Consider the following 25,305-nt stretch of genomic DNA (forward strand, 5'->3'; position numbering starts at 1 on the left):
CAGAGCTATTTTTTTCATTTCCAAAATCTTTTAAGGCTCCTGATTCAATGTAATTGAGTGGCATTGTGAGGTCGATACACCATCTTTTAAAGTTATCCATTAACCTATATGATCAACAAACTATTTATGGTCATTTTTCTGTGCCTGCTAGGAAACATCTGCCAATTTTCTTTATACCCAACTGAGCAAGAAAATGTATCCTGCTGTAGTGTGGTTTAGGGGAATATGCTAAAACACCTAAGCATGCCTGGACTTGGGGCGGAGAGGATGTGAGTTGGTGAGATAGTGCAGATGCTTTTTGACCGCGCAGCTTGTATGGGAAAACACAGAGCAGGAACTGGTGGTATGCGATGTCATCAATCTTATTTATGAACTGAGCGCTCTTATCTTCTGTACTGACTGACAACATTGTGAAGCCTCGCCAACATTCCTCTGTGGATGTGAAAGGCAGCTGACATGTTTCGACAAGGACTCTCTCTCACTTTTTTCCAGAATTGATATGATGGAGGAGGATAGAATGTAAATAGAAGTCAGGGGTCAAATTCCATTGTGCTCAAACATCAGAGAAAATTACATTTTCTACACTTTTTTGGAACAGTTTCCCACTCCCCTCTCTGGCTCAGTCACATGGGAACTTCACATTGACTGCAATCATCATGAAAGGAATGGGTTTGTTGGTGTGTAAACCATGGAAATTACCTTCTCACACCGTGTGTTTGTGTGCGCTGCTGAGTTTATTGCCCCCAGCCTAATGTTTACAGTTTAATAGCACATTCCTACTAAGCATCAGCCTTTGAAGTTTCAGCACATTCAGCAAATACACTGATGGTGCATGTTGATATCAAAATAGGAGAGTAAAGAGGAGGTTTTTGGAAAGCAGACTGTCCTCGACTTACGGTGGTATGGTAATAAATATGGGCTTATTCACAAACACTCGTTAAGGAAGAAAAACTATAATTTAGATTTCTGCGAGACACACTATTACACACAAATAAGAGATATACATATCATAAGCATACACACATGCAAACAAACACAAGGACACAAATGATTGTTGAGGCAGTGTGATGAGAGACTGATTGACTGGCATCCTCTGGGCAGATTGATGGACACATGGAATAACTTGTCAGATATCCGGCAAGCAGACATCCTGGTAAGTAAATCCACAAAGCCCTATGTCATTTCTTTCTCTCCTCATAAAACCCTAGTATGTTTTTGGACACTAATACATGTGTCATGCCCAGTGAAACACCAGGGAGTAAATTGTCACCACCGGCTACACAAGCTGCAGTTGTGAATGGCATTCCTGTTTGTTCAGGAACCATATGTTTAAAACCACAGAGGTGACCCTGAGCCCATATTTCAGCCACACATCCCTGCTGTTGACTTAAGTGAAAAGTCAGTATTATAAGATGTAATGCAGGCTGTCATATAGCCAGGGTGTGTACTGATTTTTAACAAAGCAGGTGTCCTAAAGCTTCTGAAATACATTTTAAAGTTTTTAAAAAATCTTCTGCATTGAAACATTTAAGAAACCTGATAAGCGGCATGTACAATATGCACAATGTGTCAGTAAATGTGCATGATTTTCACTCCTGGCAAGCGGCCCTATGGACATTAAATAGTTAAAAGACAGAATTCAATGACTCCTGAGGATTATTTACAAGTACAGATCCTCCGAGACACAAAACATGAGGCATGCACTGTAGCTGCAGTATCTACTCCACCTCCTGGAAAACATGTGTTCTTTGACTTGGGGGATTAGATCTGTTAACTGCTGGACAAAGTCACACACAAATACATATGCACGCACACAGAAAGGTCATCTTTTGGGAATGTAGGACAGGTAAACTCAAGAGGGTTTGGTGTGTGTTTTAACATAGTAGGAAACTGTAGCTGCAGCAAATGCAGTGTTAAAGATTGTGCCACTTAATCCCCACATTAGTCTGATACAATATTTGATTGGTTATAACATGCAACAATTAACAAAGCCCCTTTAAAATCCACAGTATTGTACCCTGTGGCACTTTAGGAACATGCTTTTATTTCATACATCATGTTTTAATATTCTAATTTATATTACTGTCCTTCGGTTTCTTGTATTATTTTACAGGTAGCCTACTCGTGTCTCTCTTGCAAATGAGATATTAATCTCAACGGGAATTCCCTTAGTGGTAAAGCCTTTCATAAATGCTTATGATATCAAATTCCATAGATTGGAACAAAAAGTAATACTTTTTAAGAAACTAATATTAACAAGCTTCTGAGAAGTGATGATCACTACACCATAGACAGCTCTACTGGCAATAGTCAAGGTCATCATGACACAAACCGTTTGAAGCAGAACAGCGCCACCTGCTGGAAACTGCCCAGACCCAAATATTTGTACGCATATGCACTGGCATTAATCAGTCTATTTATTGTTAAACTTTCATAGGAAGAAATTTGGGTTTGTTTCTCACATTTTCTTGTCAGTCACCTTACGTACAACTGGCATCGCCGACAGTAGAAACTGTCGTGAAGGTAGGCGTCTAGAGGAAGAGAAAAAAATCTAATAAAACAAAAGTAGCCTACGCGTGTCAAGACAATGGGTCTGGCCGAAAACACTTTCTAAAACACAATTAACCCTGGTTCTAATCTGGTAGGTTTTAGAGATCCCCTTTAATAACAGAAAACATCACTGTTACACAGTAGACAGGAGCTACACTAGCCGGTGTACGCCTGATAACAAACCGTGCGAACCTGTGCGTAGAACCCCGACCCCCCGCCCATCCAGAGCCTGTAGCGACAACCATTAGCTGAATTAGCTCAGCAGTGTTGTTGGGGCTGGACGATTTAAAATATTGATACATGAACCCGCCCGTGTTCTACTCTTTGTGAATATTAAATAAAAACTAAGAGCTGGAGGGCCTGAGCTTAAATCCGGGATGTGCTCGGTCGTCGGCTGTGAATCGGGGCGTCGCGGTGCGCAACGGTTGAAGTTACCGGAGGATCCGGAGAGGAGACTGGAGTGGGTCCAGTTTCTCGCCACAGTCAATAAGCAGCGTTTTAAAGAGTCGTCCTGGACGGACATTACAATCTGTATCGAACACTTTACAGATGAATGTTTTGAAAACCTCACACCGAGCCATTCAGGCAAGACTGGCAAGGTCCAGCTAACATTAAAGCCCAGTGCGGTCCCATCACTGTGTCTCCAGTCTGAGTCAGACGAACCTGAACCAGATCTAGAGAGCCCAAAGTGTGTGGTGAGTCTGCTGTACGCATGTGTTTACTCCTCCGAGCTAATGATGCGTCCTTATGTTTGATAATATGTAGCTAATTCTTAGGGGTTGTTTGTTTTTATACATAAAACAAGCCGCGTGGACAGAGCCAAAAAACAAAATGTTTTTATCAATCGATATTTGTTTAATAAATACATACATAAATAAAAAATAATTGATTAATAATAATAATAATAAGTCAGGTTAAGAGTACGAATTTAATTGCCAATTAACGTTAAGAGTAAATGCACAATAATTTCCCCATGTCCTCGTTTTTCCTCTAATACACACATTTCAATAGCAGTCATGTGCAAGTCAGAGACACACATTTGGGACTCATTAGTCATAACAGGAGCGATACAGTAGGGAATAACAGTACAGTAGGAAGTCTTTAACCACTTGAATTAGGCATGAACACAGTAACAGAAATCCAATGGCCTCTCCTTTCACACAACATGTAGTCAGTACGAGGGAGGTGCAGATCCACATTTAGCAAACTGACTAGTAGTGTTGCCCCTAGATGTTGCTGGTGCGCAATATGCTAATATTGACTAGTTTAGCCCCAGACTGTTAACACAAAGTAGTCCTTAATGTAGCAATTTACCACCTAGTTGTTAAATATTCACATTGTGCAGTCAGTCACACACAAAGTCTTTATATATTTTCATATAAAATCAAAACATGTGGTACTTTAATATTGTTACACACAATTACTTATTTTTGTTAGTTGATCTTGGTCAACTGCACTTACTTAATGTGTTACTTTGTGTAGGAGCCTGAGGAAACCAGAGGAGCTGCCTGTCAGTGTGATCAACTTAAAACATGTGATGGCCCAACTTCCTATTCAGAAGAATCAAGACGGACTTCAATGGGTAAAACGGAATGTTATTGTGTTTATAAAAATGAGCTAACATGAAGAATTTTCTCACATATAATCCCAACTTAATTTGCAGTTGCCCAAGGAACCCCAGTCCCACAAGGCGTCCCATCTTCAACTGACACTTCACATGCTGTAGTATCTGTACATGGCCGGATGCATCCAAAAAATAAGAAAATGGATTTGATCAGGGAAAAGTACGTTTCCTGTAAATTTGTGCTTAACATTTTTGCTGACTTTGGCAACTTTTTACATCAAGTTAACATTTTTATTTAAATTGATTTTTAGGGCTGCGCTTCTACAGATGAAAGGGAAGTATGTTGTGAATGAAAAACGCCTCCTCCAGTTGTTTAGCTGCAAGTGCCCATTGTGTGGCTGTAAGCTTCAGATGGAGAAGGTCACCTATGGGGTGTTCGTCGTCTTGAACCAGCGGTGCCTTCAGTGTGAGTACAGAAACCACTGGAAAAGCCAAGTCAATGCCAGCGTCCCGACAGCTGCGGAGCAACACTTGACAGTAGGCACAGAAGTAACTCCAGAGACCCAACAGGTAGGACTCACTACAACACATCCAGACTACTTATAGTTTTGGGATTGTGCATCCAAGAAATACCATACATGCATATTGTCTATGTCATATGGGCCATTACGTTGGGATTTTTCTTTTTGCATTTTCTCGCTGAGAAAACTGCATTTAGATTCATTTTGTGGGTTTTATAAACTGTTTAGTTAGAATCATTAATCATAGGGTGTCCTCAGCTTGCACCTTGTTGTTTTTAAGTTTCATTATTTAAAACAGTCTGCTGTACAAAGTTTAATTTCACCCATACCCATTGATGTCTATGTATCACAGGCAGCGCCAAAAGATGGGGTCCCTGAGATTGTTGCTGTTGTTGATGAGGAAAGTGACTCCATGGATGAGGAGGAGTTGAGTGAGCAGGGTGACATGGACTCAGACGAGGATTGGAAGCCAGTGAGGGGCTTTTTCCCGGCTAGAGTGCTTCAGAAGAAACCTGATAATGAAACGGAGGATGACGGGGAAGAGGAGGAAGAGGGAGAACATGATAATTATTCTCACTTTGCCCCCAAACACAGGGAGCTCTGCACAGATTGCGGGATGTTTTTCAACAAGCGGTGGCCTCACACGTGTGAGCACAAAATGAAACCCTATCCTTGCAACATTTGTGGGAAAAGATGTGTCAGTGAGGTCGCTCTAATTCGCCACAGCAGAGTCCATGATGCAAACTATGAGCATCGGTGTAAATACTGCCATGTTACATTCAAAACAAAGGTGGACAAATTCAGTCACGAGCAGACCCATCTAACTGAAGGAAAGCCTTATAAGTGTCCCGACTGTTCAGAGACATTTGCCTCAAATAAGGAGCGCAGAATACACCTTGTGGATCACAGAGGCCCCCCGCAATTAAAATGTGACATCTGTGGGATGGAGTTCCTCTGGCCACTTACTCTGCAGAGACACTTATCTGTGCACACGGGAGAGAAGCCGTTTAAGTGTTCGGTGTGCCAACGTGGTTTCAACCAGGCAGGCCACCTGAAATCCCACATGCGTCTGCACACAGGGGAGAGGCCCTACAAGTGTCAGCATTGCGACAAGTGCTTCAATCACAACGTGAGCTTGAAGAGTCACGTCCAGCGTTACCACACGCCGAGCTCTGGATGTGAGCAAAAGAAGGAAAAGATAAACGAAAGGGAAAGCGACACTGTTGATGCTCAGGATAATGGGAACAAGAGCGGTGCAGATTTAGGGCTTGACAATGTAGAGGAAGAACAGGATACAGAAGAGGAGGGGCAGAATGAGAGAATATATGGGACCACCAAAAAAAGGAAAACCACAGGTAGGCCCATAGGAAGGCCAAAGAGCTATGAATCAGGCAACTCGGTTATGGCAGTTAAAGAGGAAGGCCAGTGTTCAAACACAAAGACTGGAAAACCGCAAGGGCAGAAGTTGAAGAAAACAAGAGCCAGTGATGAAGAAAGCGGCGATGAGCCGGGCGACAGTGACAAGTCCTTTGAAACTTCAGAGGAGGGAGAGGAGAGGAGTGAGAAGGTGGCATCGAGCACAAGCAGACCGAGGAGAAAGGCAAAGAATTCTGACAGTGACTCTGATTTCGACCCAGCAGAGTCAAAGAAAAAGAGGCACAGCAGCCAGAACAGTGGTAAAGGTTTAGGAAAGCGCAGGGGACGACCAAGAAAAAAAATTTAGTGGTTTAAAAAATTGTGAAAAGAAAAGAGCCATATTAAGTGGACATTCATACAAAACTGCACTGATTTCCTAGAAATGTACATAACATGACAGACAAAACATGTACACCTCTTTTAAGAGAAACTATTGCTTTGATTTCAAAATATTTTTGAATCCTGTTACCTGATGTGTATTCTATGGGACCAAACTGGATATAAGTACATTAAACAAGACTGATGTTAAGTGCTTGTGTTCCTTTCTGATGTAAATTCAACATTCAGTACCCTCCAAAAGTATTGGAACAGGAAGGCAAATTCCTTTATTTTTGTTTTTCACTAAAGACATTTGGGTTTAAGATCAAAAGATGAGACAAGAATTAAGAATTTCAGCTTTTATTTCCTGGTATTCTCATCTAGATGTGTTAAACAACTCAGGACATATCACCGTTTGTTTGAACCCACCCATTTTTTAAATGAGCAAAACTATTGGAACATGTGACTGACAGATGATTCTTGTTGCCCAAACATTAAATAGCTCTGCATGACTAGTCTAAGTTTTCATCCTTCTTTCAAACCTATGAAGACTGTATTTCCTGTTAAAGGGAATAAACCAACACGAAGACCAGAGAGCTGTCCATGGGAGAAAAGCCAGCCACTGTCAAGCTGAGAAAAGAAGGAAAATCGACCAGAGCCATTGGACAAACATTGGTCATAGTAAGCACAACAATTTGGAATGTCCTGAAAAAGAAAAACTACTGGTGTACTGAGCAACAGACATCAAACAGGTCGGCAGTAGTTGATGATAGAAATATTGTGAGAGCTGTGAAGAAAACCCCCAAAACATCAGTGACCTCTCCAACGACCTCCACAGTGCAGTGATGAAGGTATCACAATCCACTGTTGGAAGAAGACTCAGAGAGCAGAAATATAGAGGCCACACCACAAGATGCAAACCACTCATCAGCAGGAAGAATCCAAAGGCCAGATTGAAATTTGCAAAGAAGTACAGAGATGAGCTGCTAAAGTATTGGAACACAATCTTATGGACTGATGAGAGCAAGATGAATCTCTACCAAAGTGATGGAAAGGCCAAAGTGTGGAGAAAGAAAGGAACTGCTTATGATCCGAAGCATACAAGCTCATCTGTGAAGCATGGTGGAGGTAATGTCATGGCTTGGGCGTGCATGGCTGCTTCTACAAAAGGCTCATTAATATTTATTGATGATGTAACTGATGATGGTAGCAGCAGGATGAATTCAGAAGTGTACAGAAACATTTTGTCTGCCTCCTTAATAAACTGAAGGGAGAAACACACCGAAACAAACAAGAACTGAAAGAAGCTGCGGTAAATGCCTGGAATAGCATCACAAATGAAGAATGCAACACTGATGTCGTTGGGTTGCAGGCTTGAGGCAGTTATTGCAAGCAAGGGTTATGCCACCAAATATTAAATGTTATTTACTTTAAGATTATTTGTTCCATTACTTTTGCTCACCTAAGAATGCTGTGGTCTAATACAAACGGTGATATGTCCTAAGTTGTTTAACACATCTAGATGTGAATACCAGGAAATAAAAGCTGAAATTCTGAACTCTTGTCTCATACTCATCTTTTGATCTTAAACCCAAATGTCTTCAGTGAACAACAAAAACAAAGGAATTTGCCTTACCGATCCAGTACTTTTGGAGAGGACTGTACTTCTTTCTTCTTAGTGTTATCTGACCTGTAAACCACTTCTAAGTTAGCCACACAGGTTGAGAGGTAACTTTACTTGTACTGTACATCTAACAGGTCATCTTGTGGGACCGTTGATTGTCACAAAGGTTGGGTGTTTATTTTGACATTTACTGTGGCAACAGGTTTGGAAAACGTTTCAACCACTTCTATAGTTCAGTGACAACCAAGTAATGACAGGAGGATTAATGCCATGCAGTAGTTAGACCGGAAACAGTGGTCTCCATGATAGCCTACTTTGTAATCATGTACACACTTAAAAGGGTTGGTTCATAAAAATGTTTATAAAAAGCATATTTTCTGACTCTCTTGTGGTGATATTTAGCCATGCCGATAGCTTTGGTGTTATTTACCCTTATTTTGGGATGTCTGTCTTTTCAGAACAGTGTGAATGGACTGGTTTGTTGTGCTATTTTAAAAAGCATTTAAGAGTACCATACTTTTACATCAACAGTGTCCCTGTCCTCTGGGTAAAGAGGTTGTCCCAGATAAATTCAGTTTAGTAGCTGTCTCAGTGGTCTCTTATTAGGAAAGCATAGACTTTTGTGGGTCTCTGTCACCTTCCTGTAGGTATGAGTATGGCTGAATCCCAGTCTGCACACTCAGACTCACAGACTTTGAGACTCGTTCCCGGTCAGTCCATGAGCATGGCTTAGGGTTGGTCCACTGTCAAATTGTCAAGTGCAGGAGGGCTCTCTGGCAGACTTTTTGAGCCCTTTATGCACACTTTCCTCTCTGCAGACTTCGCCTGAGGGAATTACCCACAGCTTATAGCGTTATGATATTAAATACTGGGTTACCAGGGGAAGCCTGCCTTAAAAAAAAGGTAAATAAACATGGAAGGAGCAACTTCAAGAAAAAAGAAGTTTACATGTAAGTGTATGATGCTGTTTTGATAAAAACGAGTAAAGTGATTATTTGAAAAGTACCTCTTCTCCACGGGTTATTTTCAAATAATCAATTTATTAGGCAAGATTGTTCAAATCAGACTGTCAGTCCATTCATTGCCTTGGCTATGAAGAAAGTAATAAAGGTCAACCAAAAAAGTCCCAAACCCACATTTGTTTTGGTGTAGTTAAGTTAATATGATATGTTGCAAAGTGTGGGGCTGTCCCATTACACCATTTCAGGCCCTTACAGCCCTTAAGCACTTAATTACCAGGTCCAGGAGACATCAACTAAATCTGTGAGGGTTCAGGGTTTAGGTGGGTTTAGGCTATAGGGTGGAGGAAGGGTGTCATTTCATGTTGAAAAGTGGTGGGGGCATTTTCTGGGGGTCCTTCCCCAGAAGACTTTGAGCATCAAACACTTAATTTCCTGCATTCTGGAGACCTTTTGTGCTCCAATTTATAGTGGAAATGTAATTATTGATATTTAAAGGGAAACACAAAATTCAGGTGGCAAGTGACAAATCAAAATATAAAAATATACTGTAATATAATGCAGTAATCAGTAGGTTTGTAGTTTTTTGTAGCTTTGGGAACTTTTTCTGACAACGTATATCTGTTTCTTCTGTATTTACATTGCAGTGCTATTCGGATTCAATTTGTGTTGTGCAAATAAACCTTATCTAAACCATATCTTGATGCAAGTAATTTTTCTGAACATATTTTACAAATGCTTTCAAAAATTGATGGGGACATGTCCCTAGTGTCCTCAATGTAAATGACACCTACGGGTGGAGATGGGGATTGGGTTTATTTTCTCTTGTATTGACCCTAAATCCGGGATACGCGTGATATGAAACCACGCGAACCCCGTACGAAACCCCGCCCAGGTAGCGCCCATTCAGCCGACACTGCCGCTGCACACATGGCTAGCTGTTAGCTTAAGACTTTTTAGGACATTGTGATAGTAGTCGGAACCCAGAGAGCATTAACTTCAACGCCGACCACTTTTTAAAACTGAGGGCCTGACCTTAAATCCGGGATGTGCTCGGTCGTCGGCTGTGATTCAGGCCGTCGCGGTGCGCAAAGGTTCAAGTTACCGGAGGATCCGGAGAGGAGACTGGAGTGGGTCCAGTTCCTCTTCGAAGTCAACGGGCAGCGACTCAAAGAATCGTGCTGGACTGATATCACAATTTGTCTTGAACACTTTACTGATGGTTGTTTTGTAAATCCGAGTCTGACTGGCACGGTCCAACTAAAGTGTAGCGCTGTCCCATCCCTGTGTATCAAGTCTGAGCATGAGGAGCCATGTCAGGTGAGGACAAACTATGTGGCGATGTTGCTTTGTAAGCTTATGGCTTTAACCTCTGCCAACTCTTTGTGAGTGAAGAAACGTGCATTCATACGTAACTAACGTTACACAGTCCATATTTTGTTAAGGGTGTGTTTGTTTTGATACACGTATCTGCCTGAGTGGACAGAGTGCATACTTTTTGTTGACAAATGAGCAGTTCGTTGCATAAATAGACTGTATATAAAAAGGTTGCATACTGTAAATGAAGCGCACAGAAGTCCAGAGCCACAGTAACATTTCAGATGTAATTGTTGAGGACAGCAAATGTGCTCAAATGTAGTTTTTTAGGTTGACACAATTTGGCGTGTTAAGTGGTTGGGTTTTCATTATATTATTGATTGAAGTAATGATATAAACAAACATGCTAGTTATATCGGGACAATTTAATCAACCCCTGCAGTTACATTTTCAATATTTTAAACTCCAGCATTAAGGAGATAAATAAGAAATAAGCATATAGTAGGTGTTTATACTGTAGTTATGTTTGTTATATTTTTTTACAAATAAAAACCTGATTAATCCAATCACAAACACTTTTAAATGTCATAGCAGGGGTGCAACATGTAGAGTATAATATGTGATTCATCTGCATCTGCAAATCGACTTTTATTGACCCAGTTGAAGTACTCTACGGACAGGTGTATTTATTGGCCTAGCCCTGTAGTACTATTGATACTGCATAATGAGCACTTGCCTTGTCTTTGGTGTATAGACAACATAATTCAAGGACTGTGATACTGTGTTATCCCACTTCTCACAGTTACAGGCCTCAGGAGTCATTCCACGCCTATGCACACTAAAACTGTCATTTACTTATATATAAAATAAATCACGTAGTTCGGTAAGATGTATTGTATGATGCTTTTGTTACTGCAACTCAGTCCATGCTACAACTACACACTTTTACCTTTTTGTTTCTTTGTTTAGGAGGAAGTGAAAACAGAAGCTGCATTTCAGTGTGATCAACTTAAGAGCTGTAATAGTCCATCTACCTATTTTGAAGAATCGGGACGAACTTCAGTAGGTAAGAAACTTGACGTTGTTAAGCGTTAATAAAAAGGGAGTGGGTATTCACTCAAATGTTGTGGTGGTGTTGTTTTTTTATGTAAATTTAAATTTAATTTGCAGCTGCCCCAGAAAGCCCAGTGCCAAGTGATACTTCAGATGTTTCCATGCCTGATTATGGCCAGATGCTACAAAACGTTGTGAACATTGATATGATAAGGGAAAAGTGAGTTAATATCTCTGAGCAGTTGTGCATCAATTACAGTTGGTTAGCTTTTTAAACCTGATTCTCATAATGTTTTGTTGAAATTGTTTTTCAGAGCTGCACTTCTACAGATGAAAGGGAAGTATGTCGTGAATGAAAGCCAACTCCTCCAGTTGTTCGGGCGCAAGTGCCCGTTATGTGGTTCTAAAGTAAAGGTGGAGAAGGTCACCTGTGGGGTGCTCCTCATCTTGAACCAACAGTGCCTTCAGTGTGCGTACAGAAACCAGTGGAAAAGCCAAGTCAATGCCAGCGTCCCAACAGCTGAAGATCAACACCTGACAGGAGGTATAGACGTGACTCTAGAGACCCAGGTAAGACTTACTACAACATAGGGCTGTGCGATATCACAAAAATTTCATATCCCATTAACGATATATCCCGATATAGAACATTTTTTGTAAACTCAATAAATTATATAATTAGTTACTGTTACTGAGTTAATTTCCAACATTAACTGGTGATATTTTGCTGCATCATAAAGGTGTGATAACTTATGTGATTCTGGAGAAATCCGAAAACATGACAAATATCATATCATACAGAGTGAACAATGACACAGCAAGTAATGTAACTAACGTTAGCTTGGTTGTGGGTTAGCAAACTGTTGCTATTTACTGCTGCAAAGCTAACGAGGACGAGATGGTCCCAGAGCAGCACAGCAGCTCCAAACCGCGATACTCACAGCTCTCCTGCTGTTAGAGCTAACATCACAACAACACCATGTCTTGGTGAACTAGAAAGTAAGCTGAATATCCGTGGGCAAGCCAGTAAAAGTTACCTGACACATCATGCCTGGATCTGCTGGAATAGTGTTGCGTGGCTCAACGGACTTCTCTCTTTGGTGTGGACTCCTCATTTTAGCTTGCATGGTCTAATTCCTCTTGGTCAGTATTATCCAGTTATGAGTAAGCTTCACTCTCATTTCTTCATCTTCTCTTGGTCATATATCACTGTAAACTGATTGTCTCTGGATTTTGGGCTTTAGCTGGGACAAAACATTGGAAGACGTGACCTTGGACTCGGCTTGGGCAGTATCAATTGTTTCATACCTTAATGCAAAGCGAGTGGCAGGCGAAAGCAGTAAATGTACAGTGTAGGTTACAGCTTGTCAGTGAATTTCACACCTGTAGATTGGTTCATTTGATCCGGACCAAGGGGAAAAAAATTATAAACTGTTGCATTTTAGTTCTGGTACGGTTAATGTTCACACTGCATTTTTACAAACGAACCAAGCGGAGAAACCTTGAAGTTATACAGACTGACAGGTAACTTGTTTATTAGATAGTTTTGGCGATCATCATCCTGCATCATAGGCACATCATCAGGACCCACGTGGGGAAGTCAAATTTTGGTGATTGACAAAAGTTTATGTCACACTTTATTGCCTCTGATGTGTATCGCAAAGAGCTCACAAAGACAAATGTCATTATAAGCATAATTAGTAATATTAGACTGCAAATCGACCACATATTATGAATAATGACACAGAAACATGACGAAAAGCAGTACAGGAATGATTCGGGGCTTAATGTTGGGTCACACAATGTTTTATGGACTTAACTGGTAAAGTACACAGAGTACACATTTTGAACAATAAAAAGCTGTAAATAATAAAGATGTATTTTTCTGACTGTGTGACTGCTTGGTACTTTTAAAGCAAAGTATTTGTAATAATCCAACTAAGTAGGTAGTAATGAAATGCAGCTGTTTAATGTAACTTCATATAAATGTAGCTAATGTTACATAGCATTGTTGCAGAATTATTACTGACCTCTGTTGCTGCTATTTTCATTTCTGATGCTGTTGTTATTAGTAGATTAAAATACAGGTTGAACTAAGCACTTTACAATGCTCAAGCTGTTCTCTTTTTTTTTGTCTAGTGTAGTTACAAGTTTGTGTCTTATCCTTTAAGTTCATTATTGTGATCTTGTATTGAGCACCATGGGCCTTGAGAAATGGCATTTCGTTCATTTGTGTACTCGATATGTGGATGAATGACAACAAATGAACTTGAACTAGCAGCTAAAACACTTCCTGCTCAGTTTCCAGACCGCAGTCTGAGGAGGAGATGTTGGCGCTAACCGCCTTCATTTTTCCAACAGTTGGAAAACAACAGACAGACTTTAATTAACGGACACACTGTGACCTACACTGTACATTTATTGCCAGACTGAAACCTAGCGCTCATATTTTCCTCTGCTCTGCTCGCTTTCACCGTCACTTATGCAGCCCGACACGTAGCTGTCCTTTGAAGAATGAGGAGAGCGCGCTAGCTAAGCGTTACTGCAAAGTGTGTGGGTGAAAATCATTAATGTTAGTTGTGCATTGATTTTAATGACCCTGGGAAAGTTTCGTAACGGCAGTTATTCATTCAACAGCTGCCTTCCTTGCCGAACAGGGAGCTGCACTTCCGCATTTTTGAGTTCTGCCTTTATTTGTTATGTTATCCATTACCCTTTAGACAATCGATTATTGACATTTGTGAATCGATTCAGAATCATCCAAGTTGACATCGCGATGCATCTAAAAATCAATTTTTCACACCCCTACTAAACATGGCTTATACAGATCTATTATAAGATCGCTTCTTGAACACATTTCACAGTCAGCAGATGGATTCATTAGTGGTTTAACTTTTAAAATAATCCTCAAGGGGATGAACGAACGCTAGTGCGATTCAGCCGAACATGCGGGTCCATCAAACTGCTGATTGCCCGATTAGAACCTCTAAGCCACAGCTGCCCCAAATGAAAATGACTGTCAGTTGCAGACCTATAAATAGGTCAGTTAGTATCAAAAATCCTAATGCGTCTGTGCTGGCATCTCTTTGTTCATTTGGCTCTAATATTCACCCTGTACAGACTTTGACAGTGTTACATTAATCCATTTATTGTCATATCTTTCACAGACAGTGTCAACAGATCACGACCACAGCACTATCACACGTGTCTCTGATGTTGCTGCTGCTACCAATGAGGAGAGTGATCCCATGTGTGAAACGGAGGAGTCGGGTGATGAAGGTGATTCAGACGAAGATTGGAATCCAGTGGAGCTTTCATCGGGTAACGAGCTTCTTAATGATGAATCTGATGAGGAGGAAAGCGATTACGAAGGTGATTATTCTTACTTTGCCACCCATCACAGGGAGCTCTGCGCAGATTGCGGGATGTTTTTCAGCAAACGGTGGCCTCACACGTGTGAGCACAAAAGTAAACCCTATCCTTGCAACATTTGTGGAAAAAGATGTGTTAGTGAGGTCGCTCTCAACTCTCACAGCAGAATCCATGATGCAAACTATGAGCATCAGTGTAAATACTGCCACGTTACATTCAAAACAAAGGTGGACAAAATCACTCACCAGCAGATCCATCTAACTGAAGGAAAGCCCTACAAGTGTCCCGACTGTTCAGAGACATTTGCCTCAAATAAGGATCGCAGAATACACCTTGTGGATCACAGAGGCCCCCAGCAGTTAAAATGTGACATCTGTGGGATTGAATTTAACCGCCATGGGCCTCTCAAGAGACACTTATCTGTGCACACGGGAGTGAAGCCGTTTAAATGTTCGGTGTGCAAACGTGGCTTCAACCAGGCGAGCCACCTGAAATCCCACATGCGTCTGCACACAGGGGAGAGGCCCTACAAGTGTCAGCATTGCGACAAAAGCTTCAACCACAACGTGAGCTTGAAGAGTCACGTCCAGCGCTACCACACACCGGGCTCTGGATGTGCACGGAAGAAGGGTAAAAAAAAAAAAACTGTGGGCGACACCGTTGATGCTCAGGAGAATGAGAACCAGAAAGGGACAAACTCGGGGCATGACAATGTAGACGAAGAACATGACGAGGAAGAGACGGTGCAAAAGGAGAGAACAAATATGCCAAAAAAGAAGAAAAGGAGGAGCACAGGTAGACCCATAGGAAGGCCGAAGAGAAATGCAGAAAGCCAGCGTTCAAAAACTATGACTGCCAAAGTAAAGGGGCGCAAGTTAAAGAGAACACATTACAGTGATGAAGAAAGTGAGGATGAGCCGACCGCAAGTGAAATATCTTTTGACCCAACAGAGGAGGAAGAGGAGAGGAGTGACAAAGCGACATCGAACACAAGCAGATCAAGAGGAAGGGCAAAAGTTTCTGACATGGACTCTGATTCTGACCCAAAAGACCCAAAGAAAAAGAGGTACAGCAGCCAGAGCAGTGAAAAGAGCTCAGAGACACGCAGGGGACGACCAAGACAGAATCAAGTAGTTGAAGACATTTGAAGAAGATACTGAGTAGAGCATTTATTATGAGTGTCATAAAGAACTGGACCGTTTTCTGTGACATATTTGATATTGCACACTTATCAATTGTCTTTGTGTGTGACACAATGTCCAGTTGATTTCAAGATACTTTTGAATCATGTTAACTGATGTGTGTAGCATGGGAAAACTGGGTAAAATCAGATTAAACTGGGTTGATGTTAAGTGCCTGTTTTCCTTTGTGTTGTAGATTAATTAATTTCTTAATACTGTTAAATACTGTAGATGATGAAAGATGTGAGCCACGCCCCCCTAAGTTACTGTTGCTAAGTCCGTCAAACTGGCGGACCTGTCGGACTTCTAGCACGGCACTGCCAATGTTTATTACTGCACTCCCTGGAGAAATATTGTCTTAATATTTTTAGACAATAACTGCATGTTTGGAATGTTGGAGGAAATTGGAGCAACCAAGATGAAACACATGAAGACACGGTGAGAACATGCAAACTCCTGTGCTGTCCTGATTATATGTACATATATACAGAGAGAGAAACACTTTGTCTTTTTGGAGATGTCAAAATGTCTCTGTCAACCTGTGCTGGTACCCTGCTCACCACATCAACGTGTAACTGGCCATTAAAGACTGATGGCCAGCTGGATCCACTGGAGGAGTAGAAACTGGAGAGACAGGTGTGGTACTAAGCATGAAGGTACTGCTCTCCACTTTAGTAGGCACAGGTAGACCTATGAGGGCGATTAATAATTAATTTTTGAAAGTTGCCATGTTCACCTAGAGGTGAATGATTGTTCATTTATTGTTGTCGTAGGCCTAAACTTACCAGCATTGTTTCTTGGATGATGGCAATGATTGAGGTAGAGGTGGAGGCTGATGGGCCTGCTATGTAATAATAATAATAATAATAATTAAAAAAATAAATACATTGACTGAATTAAAATGACATGAGTTCTTTGCTGAGATGTGGAAGCTCTTATAATGCAAGACAATCTGCAAGAGTTTGATGCGGTCTCCTTTAAAAAAACGACTTTAGGTAAGATGTCTTTTCAACACTGGCAGCTTTGGAGGAGGCTCCATAATGTTGCTCCAGAATTAGTCCTTAAAAACAGCTACACACTCCCCACATGACAGATTTGATTTGTAATCAAAGAACAGGGCATCTCTATAGGTTTAACTAAAACACAACCTACCAGCCATATCATCTTCCTGGGTGACATGACCTGTTCAAATCTGGCCCATCTGGTTTTGTTCTGTTAAATGCTTTATGACACCAGATGTGAACAGCACAGCTCCATAAATAATACTAGATATATAAAAGATAAGGGCTAATGGCTTAAACTGAAGAAGACCCATGTCCTAATAACAATATTAACTTAATCAACTGACTTTAATAATACGATTTAATCCTAAACTATGGTATAATACTAATATTATACCAATTTTATGCACTTTGAAGAAGTTGTGATGCTAATCGCGGTTAGCATGTTAGCAAGTATAGCGTTAGCATTGTTAATACCAGCGCGGCTAACTAAGGCCTTTAGTTCATATTATGTAAAAATGGAGCCTGTGGGCTTACTTACCTTTATCTTCTTGCCTTCTCTCTTCTTCAAGCCTCTTCTGTGGCTTTTTACATGTCCAGACAAATATGATCTTGTCAAACAAAAGATCCTGACTGACCCAGCATAACGACGTCTCAGGGTCAGAAGTCACAGGGAGGTCCGAGCGAGCTGATTTTCCATAGTATATAACTAAATTAAATAACCACTATGCTTATTATGGTGCGTAATATGGAGAGCTGTCTTTCATTTTATTTTACGTTTCTTTTTACCACCACTAGCAAGGAGTGACTGTAAGGAACCCTCTGCTGGCCACGGGACCTTATGCCAACACAAAGTTCGCTTAGTGGCTCGGCCGGCTCTAAATACACACATATAGTTTATGTATAACCAGTAAGTATTTATTCAGCAATAAGCGGGAAAAGTTCATCTGTACGGAATATCTTGTTCGTAACATGGTCAATCTACATTAATGTTTGGCGGTGCAAGCAACAATCCTAATCCCTACTTTTTGAAGACATTTTTATAATTTAAGTAATTTCATGAATCAGACAGCCATACTAGCAGCTTTGTGAGGCTGTACTTAGCCACAGCCGTGCTTTGAGCTAAATGCTAACAGTCAGCATGCTAACATGGTCACATTCATAAATGCGGCTGCCATCTTGAACCGGTCGTACTCCCAGTTGTGCAACTGAAGAAAGCAAGATGCCAGGCTGCTGTTTAGCATATTCATGCTCAAATCGGCGGACCATCGCAAACAGGGCTCGGGGGATTAACGTTACTTTTCACAAGTAAGATTTAACATGACCGTACTATTGGTTGTATTTTGTTAATAGAATATTACCAGAGAGTTGAGAAGGAGCAAGGATCTTTGATATTACTGTAAGTTACTGAAATCGTAGCCAGCTAGCTAGGCTATGTTTACTGCACCGGCCGGTGTTCACCCGGTTATGAACTGAGACTTGATAAATCATATTCCATATTTGTATATTAAGATTGCTTTGTTGTTATTTTCTCTGTTCTGTAAAGTGTGTTTGAGCACTGTGTAAAGCGTTATATAAATATGATGTATTATGTTTTTTTTATTATTATTATTATTATAAGGTGCTGAGAACTGCAGAGAGGGTGATGCGCCGAGCTCCAACAGTGCAAGCTCCTAAGGTGTCGACAGTCACACACATCGTCCAGGAGGAGATTGGAACGCAGGATGGTTTTTCTGCGTGGGGAACACATTGAGGAAACACAGTTTGGCATCGACAACGTGTTAGTACAGTGTGTGTGTATGACACAGGGACAAATATAAAAAGCTTCAAGTAGACTCTAATATAATTCATCATATATTGTATTGGTTCAAATTATTAAAATATCTGACTTTACTCTAACTATCTGTTTCTGCTTGTCTATCGTGTATATAGTGTGTGATTTGCAAAATACCTATCATAGCCTACATCACATATCATAGGGTGACCAGATGTCCTCAGCTTCAGGGACAATCCCCGTTTTTGGTTGCCTGTCCCTGGCTAAATACAGAAAAAAAACTGAATAGAAGTAATAATATTAATTTAAAATAGAAAAAAATTGATAGTCAAACTGGAAATGAGCCCCGTTTTTTCCCCCTTTTCTGGTCACTTTATATCATATATCAGAATATTCTATTACTGTTGAGCCGAACCATGTATACTGCGTCATAGCTACATGTATGACCTTTGCAGCAAAAAACCCCGCATGAAAATCAGTTCGGTATTCAGTTCGGTATGATTAATTAAATGCGCTGACAGCTCATTGCACCTGCCAAACAGATTACACTGAGTGGAGCGGGTGACCGGTTCAAGATAGCGGCCCTACCGCCAGTAGGCAGTAGTGGTCGATAGGGCGTCTATCTCTTATATGTCTATGGTCACATTGACAATGCTAACATGCATATAAAGTTCACCATGTTCACAATCTTAGTTTGATATAATAGCATGCTAACATTTGCTAATTAGCAGCACAAAGATATGTGCTAGCATAAAATCTTTTGCCCTGCTCAGCTGAATCATAAAGAGTCAGCTTTAAATCGCAGTGCGTTACTTCTACCAAATGTATCTATACTGTATCAGGGTGTGGACTATGTATCTAGGCTTAGACACACTCATTATACAGACTGACTGTGACTCACCTTAAAAATCTCTTCTTCCACCCGCTCATTCTCCTCTTGGGCTCGTCTGGTGGACAGTTGGAAACGCTAATGTTTAGCCGCCCATTTCCCAAAGCGTCCTCCTCTTTCATTCTCAGCGCCTCTTTGTTCTTGTGCTTTTCCACCCAGAAGGCATCCAAGTGTCTCTTAATGCTCTGCCTTTGGTTCTCACGGCAGAGCAGCATCTCCCTTTTCTGTCATTGGGTGAATGAAGTAGAAGTTTGCTGCAGCAGAGAAGAAGATTAGAGTGGAGATGAAAAATAATAGAAGAAATACAGTGGAAAAGGTTGTTTTTGTCTTTACAGGGTCATCTTACTTGGGCAAAATTAGTTACCCTCCTCCAGCTCCCTCCTGTACGTTTCGGCAATCTTCCTTTTGTAGTGTTTTTGAATTAACCCATCAACCCAGTTTCAAATCCTTCTATGAATACTCATGTCTTTTGGTTTTACTCCAACTTCTTCTATGAAACCATCTGTCAGAACAGCGAAATCCTCAAAGTCCACCAGTTTTTTATTCTTGATTGTCTTTGGACATGTTTTGAGCTGATTCTCCAGTTCTTCTGGACATTCTGCCTGCTTTGGTTTGTCCTTCTTTGGAAGCTGTTTGCATATTTGTTTTTGTGCATTTATTTCAACCTTTTCATTATTTCTCTCTTTCTTTTCTTCCACCATTTCAGTCTCTCCTAAATCAAGTTCAGGGAGATGGATTTCTACGTTAGAGAGTCCAGTGAGGTGGTTTTTCCTCTCACTAGAGATGGGAGCTGCAGAGACTTAAGCAGGACTTCTGCTCTCTGCTACCAGGGCCGGTATTTATCAAGCTTCTCAAAGTGCCATTTTAGTCTCAAGTGCTGAGAATTCATGAAATTTACTCTAAGAATAAAAGCAAGTTATGAAATTTCTCAAAGCTAAGAATCACTCTTGTCTCCCAGTTATTTAAGACAGCTCAGAAAGACAGAAATTATTGAGCCTTTTTTTTTAAATTAAACTATATAAGTGTTATTTTAAGATTTACATTTACAGTAAGAACCAATGGGCTTGGAGCTGAGGACCACAGACAGGAAGTCAGAAAGTATTGAGAGACAGACTAACACATTGTTGGTTTTGTCTTTCTTATGAGATTTGTTAACAATTAGAAAAGTGTAGAACAGCTATTACTATACTTTTCAAATCCTTTAAACACAGTATAGGATTTCTTTGATTGCACCAAGAAATGTACATGTTTAAAATTCTATTCATGTACTTGATACTATTAACAATATCTTGTCTTTTGACAAGCATCATGGTTTATTTTGAGATTAATTTCTTTCAATTAAACTAGAGACTTGTGTTTTTGGTCTAGTGTCAAACAAGACATAATTCTGACATACTTGATCACAAACTTTTGTTATTTATACATGAATTGCATAAAATAATGCATGTGTTGCTGCTGAGGTTGTTTGTATTTACAAATCGGTCAAAAAAGTCAACTACTATGTAAATTTGATTTGCTTTCTGTGAAGAAAACTGAACAATTTAGTTCAAAATTATTAAGCAATTCTGATATTAGAGGCAACATTACATAATACATTAACATTACATTACTTAATATTCAAATTGAATCATAGTAGTGGCATTATTTTACATTATATTTTACAAGACTTTGATTATTGATGTTTTGCCATCTCACAGTATTACCAGCTGAGAGTAAAAGTGTCAGCAGGATTCTTTATATGTCATCATAGCCTATGAAATCAACAGACACCAGCTTAAACTTTCACTTCCTATAATCCTTTAATCACACAATATGATATTTTGGTCATTGCTCTAGTTGCACTCAGAAATTCAACATACACATTTTTCCACCTTATATTTTATTGTACGAATGTTTTATTTGGACATTTTTAATATGTGGAAAGATTTGCAACTGCTATGGCAGAAGCTAATGGGGATCCAACAAAATAAACAAATAATCAAATATCTTCCCAACTTACTGAAGAATATTTTCTGTACTGAAGCTTGCACTGTACTCTTCTATTTTTTCACAACACCTTCAAAAGGTTGCATGAGACATTCCAGTTTTTTCTCAAGTTTCTGAAAAAACTAAACCTCACTTCTGTAAAGGTAACCTCAGTCTCAGTCAGTTTGTGTTCTTGTTATGTAATTGTATTAATTACACTTTATTGGTGCAATTTATATGTTTGAACTTTTTTCAAAGTAGCAATAACTCCATCATTGTTAGCTACTTTATACTTTACTTAATCTTGTTTCTTACCACTAAACTCACTTCACTGAATGTGAGATTATATGTGTAATCTGTTCAACAGAAACACTTGATTGACATTACCTATTCAGGGAAGGGAGTGACCATTTCTAGGTCCACACCAATGTCTTCCAGCCCCAGGTTCCCCGAACAGTGTTTGGAGTGTTTCTTCTTCTCAGTGCAGCACAGGGTATTTTTGGGTGTTTCGAGGGAGATGTTTGTTGTCGGCTTTGAAAGGCTGCTTTCAGTTGTAGTTTTTGCCTCCATGAGGTCTTTATGTTTGTAAAATCTTGACTTTGTATTGGCGGCTCTGAAGAAAACTGGTTCTTCTGTATCAATCATGTGTTTTGTGTCCACTCTGTGCTGTTTGAAAATGAACCAAGAGAAAATACTTACCCTGTGTGTGAAATGTTTGTGACGTCACAGGGAACATTTACATATTCCATTCAATTTGATCCTTTTATGCAAATGAACAGAATGTTCTCACACACACACAAGGTAAAAGGTACAAGGTTGTTTATACGTCATTATACAGCACAAGGCTGCATAGTGAAATAAAATTTGTCCCTTCATGCTACACACAACATATAATTAATTCTATTTTAAAATATGATAACATATTTATGTACATACACAAATACACCAAAACCATTCTGCAGTCCATTTTTTAGAATACAATAAAATAAAGTTTATTGCCATTTGTACAGTTACGTTGCAGTACAGGTACATTGGAGATGGAGTGGAGAACCGTGGTAGAAATACTGTTGAAGATGAGGCTGATGGCAGGCTGGTGTGGCGGGCGGAGGTGGAGGTTGACGAGACACAGGTGCGGGTCAACAAAAGAGCACAGGGCACTCACCGTCAGCCGGGCTGCCACCGCAACAGGGCCCCCCCCCTCAACGGACGCCTCCAGGCGGACCCCCCGGCTTGTCAGGGTGGGCCCAGTCTGTCAGGAGGGACTTGTCCAGGATTTGGCTGGTGGCCAGCCCAGACCACCAGGTACCGGTATCCCCGGCCTCTACGTCGAACATCGAGGAGGCGGCGCACTGAATAGGCCGGGTGGCCATCAATTATTCGAGGAGGGGGGGTGCCGCCGCTGGTAAGGAGAGGGAGCTGGTGGAAACGGGCTTGATTCGGGAGGTATGGAAGACGGGGTGGACCTTAAGGTGAGGAGGGAGGGTTAGACGCACAGCGGAGGGGTTGATGATGGCCTCGATGGGGTAAGGGCTGATAAACCGGGGGGTGAGTTTCTTTGAGGAGGTCTGTAGGGGGAGATCCTTGGAGGAAAGTCAGACCTGCTGCCCGGGCCAGTAGGCAGGTGCAGGGGTCCGGTGGCGGTCTGCGGTGCGCTGCAGAGCCGCCCTGGCCTCCCTCCAGACTCTGCGGCAGCGTCGAAGATGGGCCTGTACTGAAGGGACCGCTACCTCCTCTTCCAGGGATGGGAACAAGGGGGGTTGATAACCCAGGGGACACATGAACGGAGACATACCAGTGGCGGCGCAGATTTGGGAGTTGTGGGCATACTTGATCCAGGGGATGTGGGAACTCCAGGAGGTGGGCTACGGTATGCTACACACCTGAGCGCCGCCCCCAGGTCCTGGTTGGCCCGCTCGATCTGCCCGTTGGTCTGGGGATGATAACCGGAGGAGAGACTAGCGGTGGCTCCGAACGCACGGCAGAAGGCCTTCCAGACTTGCAAGGTGAATTGGGGACCCCGGTCAGAAACTATGTCCAGGGGGATGCCGTGGAGGCGGAAAACATGGTCTATGAGGAGGCGGGCAGTTTCTAGAGAGATGGGGATTTTGGATAAGGGGACAAAGTGGGCGGACTTGGAGAAGCGGTCGACCACTGTCAGGATGACTATGTTTCCATTAGAACTGGGGAGGCCGGTGACGAAATCCAGGGCGATATGGGACCAGGGGCGACCGGGGACCGGAAGGGGGCGGAGCAGACCGGCAGGTGGTTGGTGGGACAGTTTGGCGCAGGCGCACACCTCGCAGGCTGCTACAAAGGCCCGACAGTCCTTGTCCATAGCGGGCCACCAGAATCGCTGGCGGAGCAGGAAGAAGGTGCGAGCCATCCCTGGGTGGCAGCTGAACTTGGAGGCGTGCGCCCATTGGAGGACCCAGGAGCGGACATTTGAGGGGACGTAGAGGCGGTTAGGGGGTACCGGGATCCGGGTCGGTGGACTGGGCACGGCGAACGGCTGATTCCACCTCCCAGACTACAGAGGCGACGACGCAGGCACGAGGCAGGATGGTTTCGGGGGGGTCTGAAGGGGTGTCTGGGGAGTAGAGGCGGGAGAGAGCATCTGGCTTGGTGTTGCGGGACCCGTGGCGGTAGGAGAGGGTGAAGTTAAATCGGTTGAAAAACAGGGCCCACCGGGCTTGACGGGAGTTCAGTCTTTTGGCGGTCTGGATGTAAGAGAGGTTTTTGTGGTCAGTGAGAACTAGGAAGGGGTGCTCTGCTCCCTCAAGCCAGTGCCTCCATTCCACCAGAGCCAGTTTGATAGCCAGCAACTCCCGGTCCCCCACGGCCGGCCTCTGGAGACCAGATGAAAGGGACCGAGGAGGAGGTGAGGCGGGTGAGGGGGGCGGTGACGGTGCTGAAGTTGCGGATGAATCGACGGTAGAAGTTTGCGAAGCCAAGAAAGCGCTGTACCTGTTTAACGGAGGTGGGGGTTGGCCAATCTGTAACCGCCTGAATCTTAGATGGGTCGACACGGAGGCGCCCCACTGCGATTATGAAACCAAGGAACTGGACAGTGGGGGTGTGGAACTCGCATTTCTCAGCTTTGACAAAGAGTCTGTTCTCCAGGAGCTGCTGCAGAACGAGACGGACATGCTCGACGTGTTTGGCAGGGTCGCGAGAGAAGATCAGGATATCGTCCAGATATACGAAGACGAAGCGGTGGAGGAAGTCTCGGAGGACGTCATTGATTAACGCTTGGAAGACTGCGGGGGCGTTGGTGAGGCCAAAGGGCATGACTAAATACTCGTAGTGACCAAGGGGGGTCTTGAAGGCGGCACATACATCTTTAAGAGGCCAGAAGTGCATCTTTTTACTTACAGAAAGGGTAGAAAGTGCTTTCAAACTAAATTAAGAACAAATTTGTACCATTTCATCCCCAGTTACCTGCAGCAATGTGTCACTCAATTTGCTCCAAAGTTGGCATCAATGAAAGGCAGTACAAACTGTAAAACACAAACTCTTCCTCTCCAGGGACCATTATACAATTTTTTAGTTTTTAGATTGTAGATACCATTGGTGGTAGCAAAAAGAAGTAAAAGTTTAAAGATATAATCTCTGGTGATTGGGTGATTGGCATGTCACTCACTCATGTAAACTGTGGTTAGCTAGGTAAATTAAATGACACTGTCAGTGTATGTGAAGTTTCAAGTTTTTATATACAGTCAATATGTGATAGTCTAAATCTTTTTTTCTTCCTTTTTTTCGAGGGGAGCAAAGAAAAAATCAAATATGACATGATGATGACAT

The 25,305-nt window shown here is 41.8% G+C and overlaps 2 protein-coding genes and 1 long non-coding RNA gene across 3 annotated transcripts; all 3 read left to right on the forward strand.

Annotated features, from left to right (window-relative positions):
• The first annotated feature begins 2,791 nt into the window (after positions 1-2,791).
• On the forward strand, positions 2,792-6,580 carry LOC123972090 (zinc finger protein 64-like). Its single transcript, XM_046051324.1, has 5 exons — positions 2,792-3,245; positions 4,033-4,132; positions 4,214-4,334; positions 4,426-4,684; positions 4,988-6,580. The coding sequence occupies exons 1-5, from the start codon at positions 2,928-2,930 to the stop codon at positions 6,356-6,358; spliced, it is 2,169 nt and encodes a 722-aa protein (XP_045907280.1). The 5' UTR covers positions 2,792-2,927; the 3' UTR covers positions 6,359-6,580.
• Positions 6,581-9,825: 3,245 nt separating this feature from the next.
• On the forward strand, positions 9,826-16,046 carry LOC123972093 (zinc finger and BTB domain-containing protein 24-like). The gene is made up of 5 exons (XM_046051326.1): positions 9,826-10,272; positions 11,239-11,335; positions 11,440-11,542; positions 11,637-11,892; positions 14,490-16,046. The coding sequence occupies exons 1-5, from the start codon at positions 10,000-10,002 to the stop codon at positions 15,840-15,842; spliced, it is 2,082 nt and encodes a 693-aa protein (XP_045907282.1). The 5' UTR covers positions 9,826-9,999; the 3' UTR covers positions 15,843-16,046.
• Positions 16,047-17,380: 1,334 nt separating this feature from the next.
• On the forward strand, positions 17,381-18,775 carry LOC123972094. The gene is made up of 2 exons (XR_006825364.1): positions 17,381-18,184; positions 18,498-18,775. It is a non-coding gene; the product is annotated as an uncharacterized LOC123972094 (long non-coding RNA).
• The last annotated feature ends 6,530 nt before the right edge of the window (positions 18,776-25,305 follow it).

This window comes from Micropterus dolomieu, linkage group LG06, assembly GCF_021292245.1.
Source record: "Micropterus dolomieu isolate WLL.071019.BEF.003 ecotype Adirondacks linkage group LG06, ASM2129224v1, whole genome shotgun sequence".
Taxonomy (NCBI): Eukaryota; Metazoa; Chordata; class Actinopteri; order Centrarchiformes; family Centrarchidae; genus Micropterus; species Micropterus dolomieu.

What these genes read in the sequence shown, in the direction of transcription:
- LOC123972093 (XM_046051326.1), top strand. Translation starts at nt 10,000, where the DNA reads ATGTGCTCGGTCGTCGGCTGTGATTCAGGCCGTCGCGGTGCGCAAAGG. An exon ending in AGCATGAGGAGCCATGTCAG is followed by an intron (nt 10,273 to 11,238) that starts GTGAGGACAAAC and finishes TTCTTTGTTTAG; the next exon opens with GAGGAAGTGAAAACAGAAGC. An exon ending in ATCGGGACGAACTTCAGTAG is followed by an intron (nt 11,336 to 11,439) that starts GTAAGAAACTTG and finishes TTTAATTTGCAG; the next exon opens with CTGCCCCAGAAAGCCCAGTG.
- LOC123972090 (XM_046051324.1), top strand. Translation starts at nt 2,928, where the DNA reads ATGTGCTCGGTCGTCGGCTGTGAATCGGGGCGTCGCGGTGCGCAACGG. An exon ending in TAGAGAGCCCAAAGTGTGTG is followed by an intron (nt 3,246 to 4,032) that starts GTGAGTCTGCTG and finishes TACTTTGTGTAG; the next exon opens with GAGCCTGAGGAAACCAGAGG. An exon ending in ATCAAGACGGACTTCAATGG is followed by an intron (nt 4,133 to 4,213) that starts GTAAAACGGAAT and finishes CTTAATTTGCAG; the next exon opens with TTGCCCAAGGAACCCCAGTC.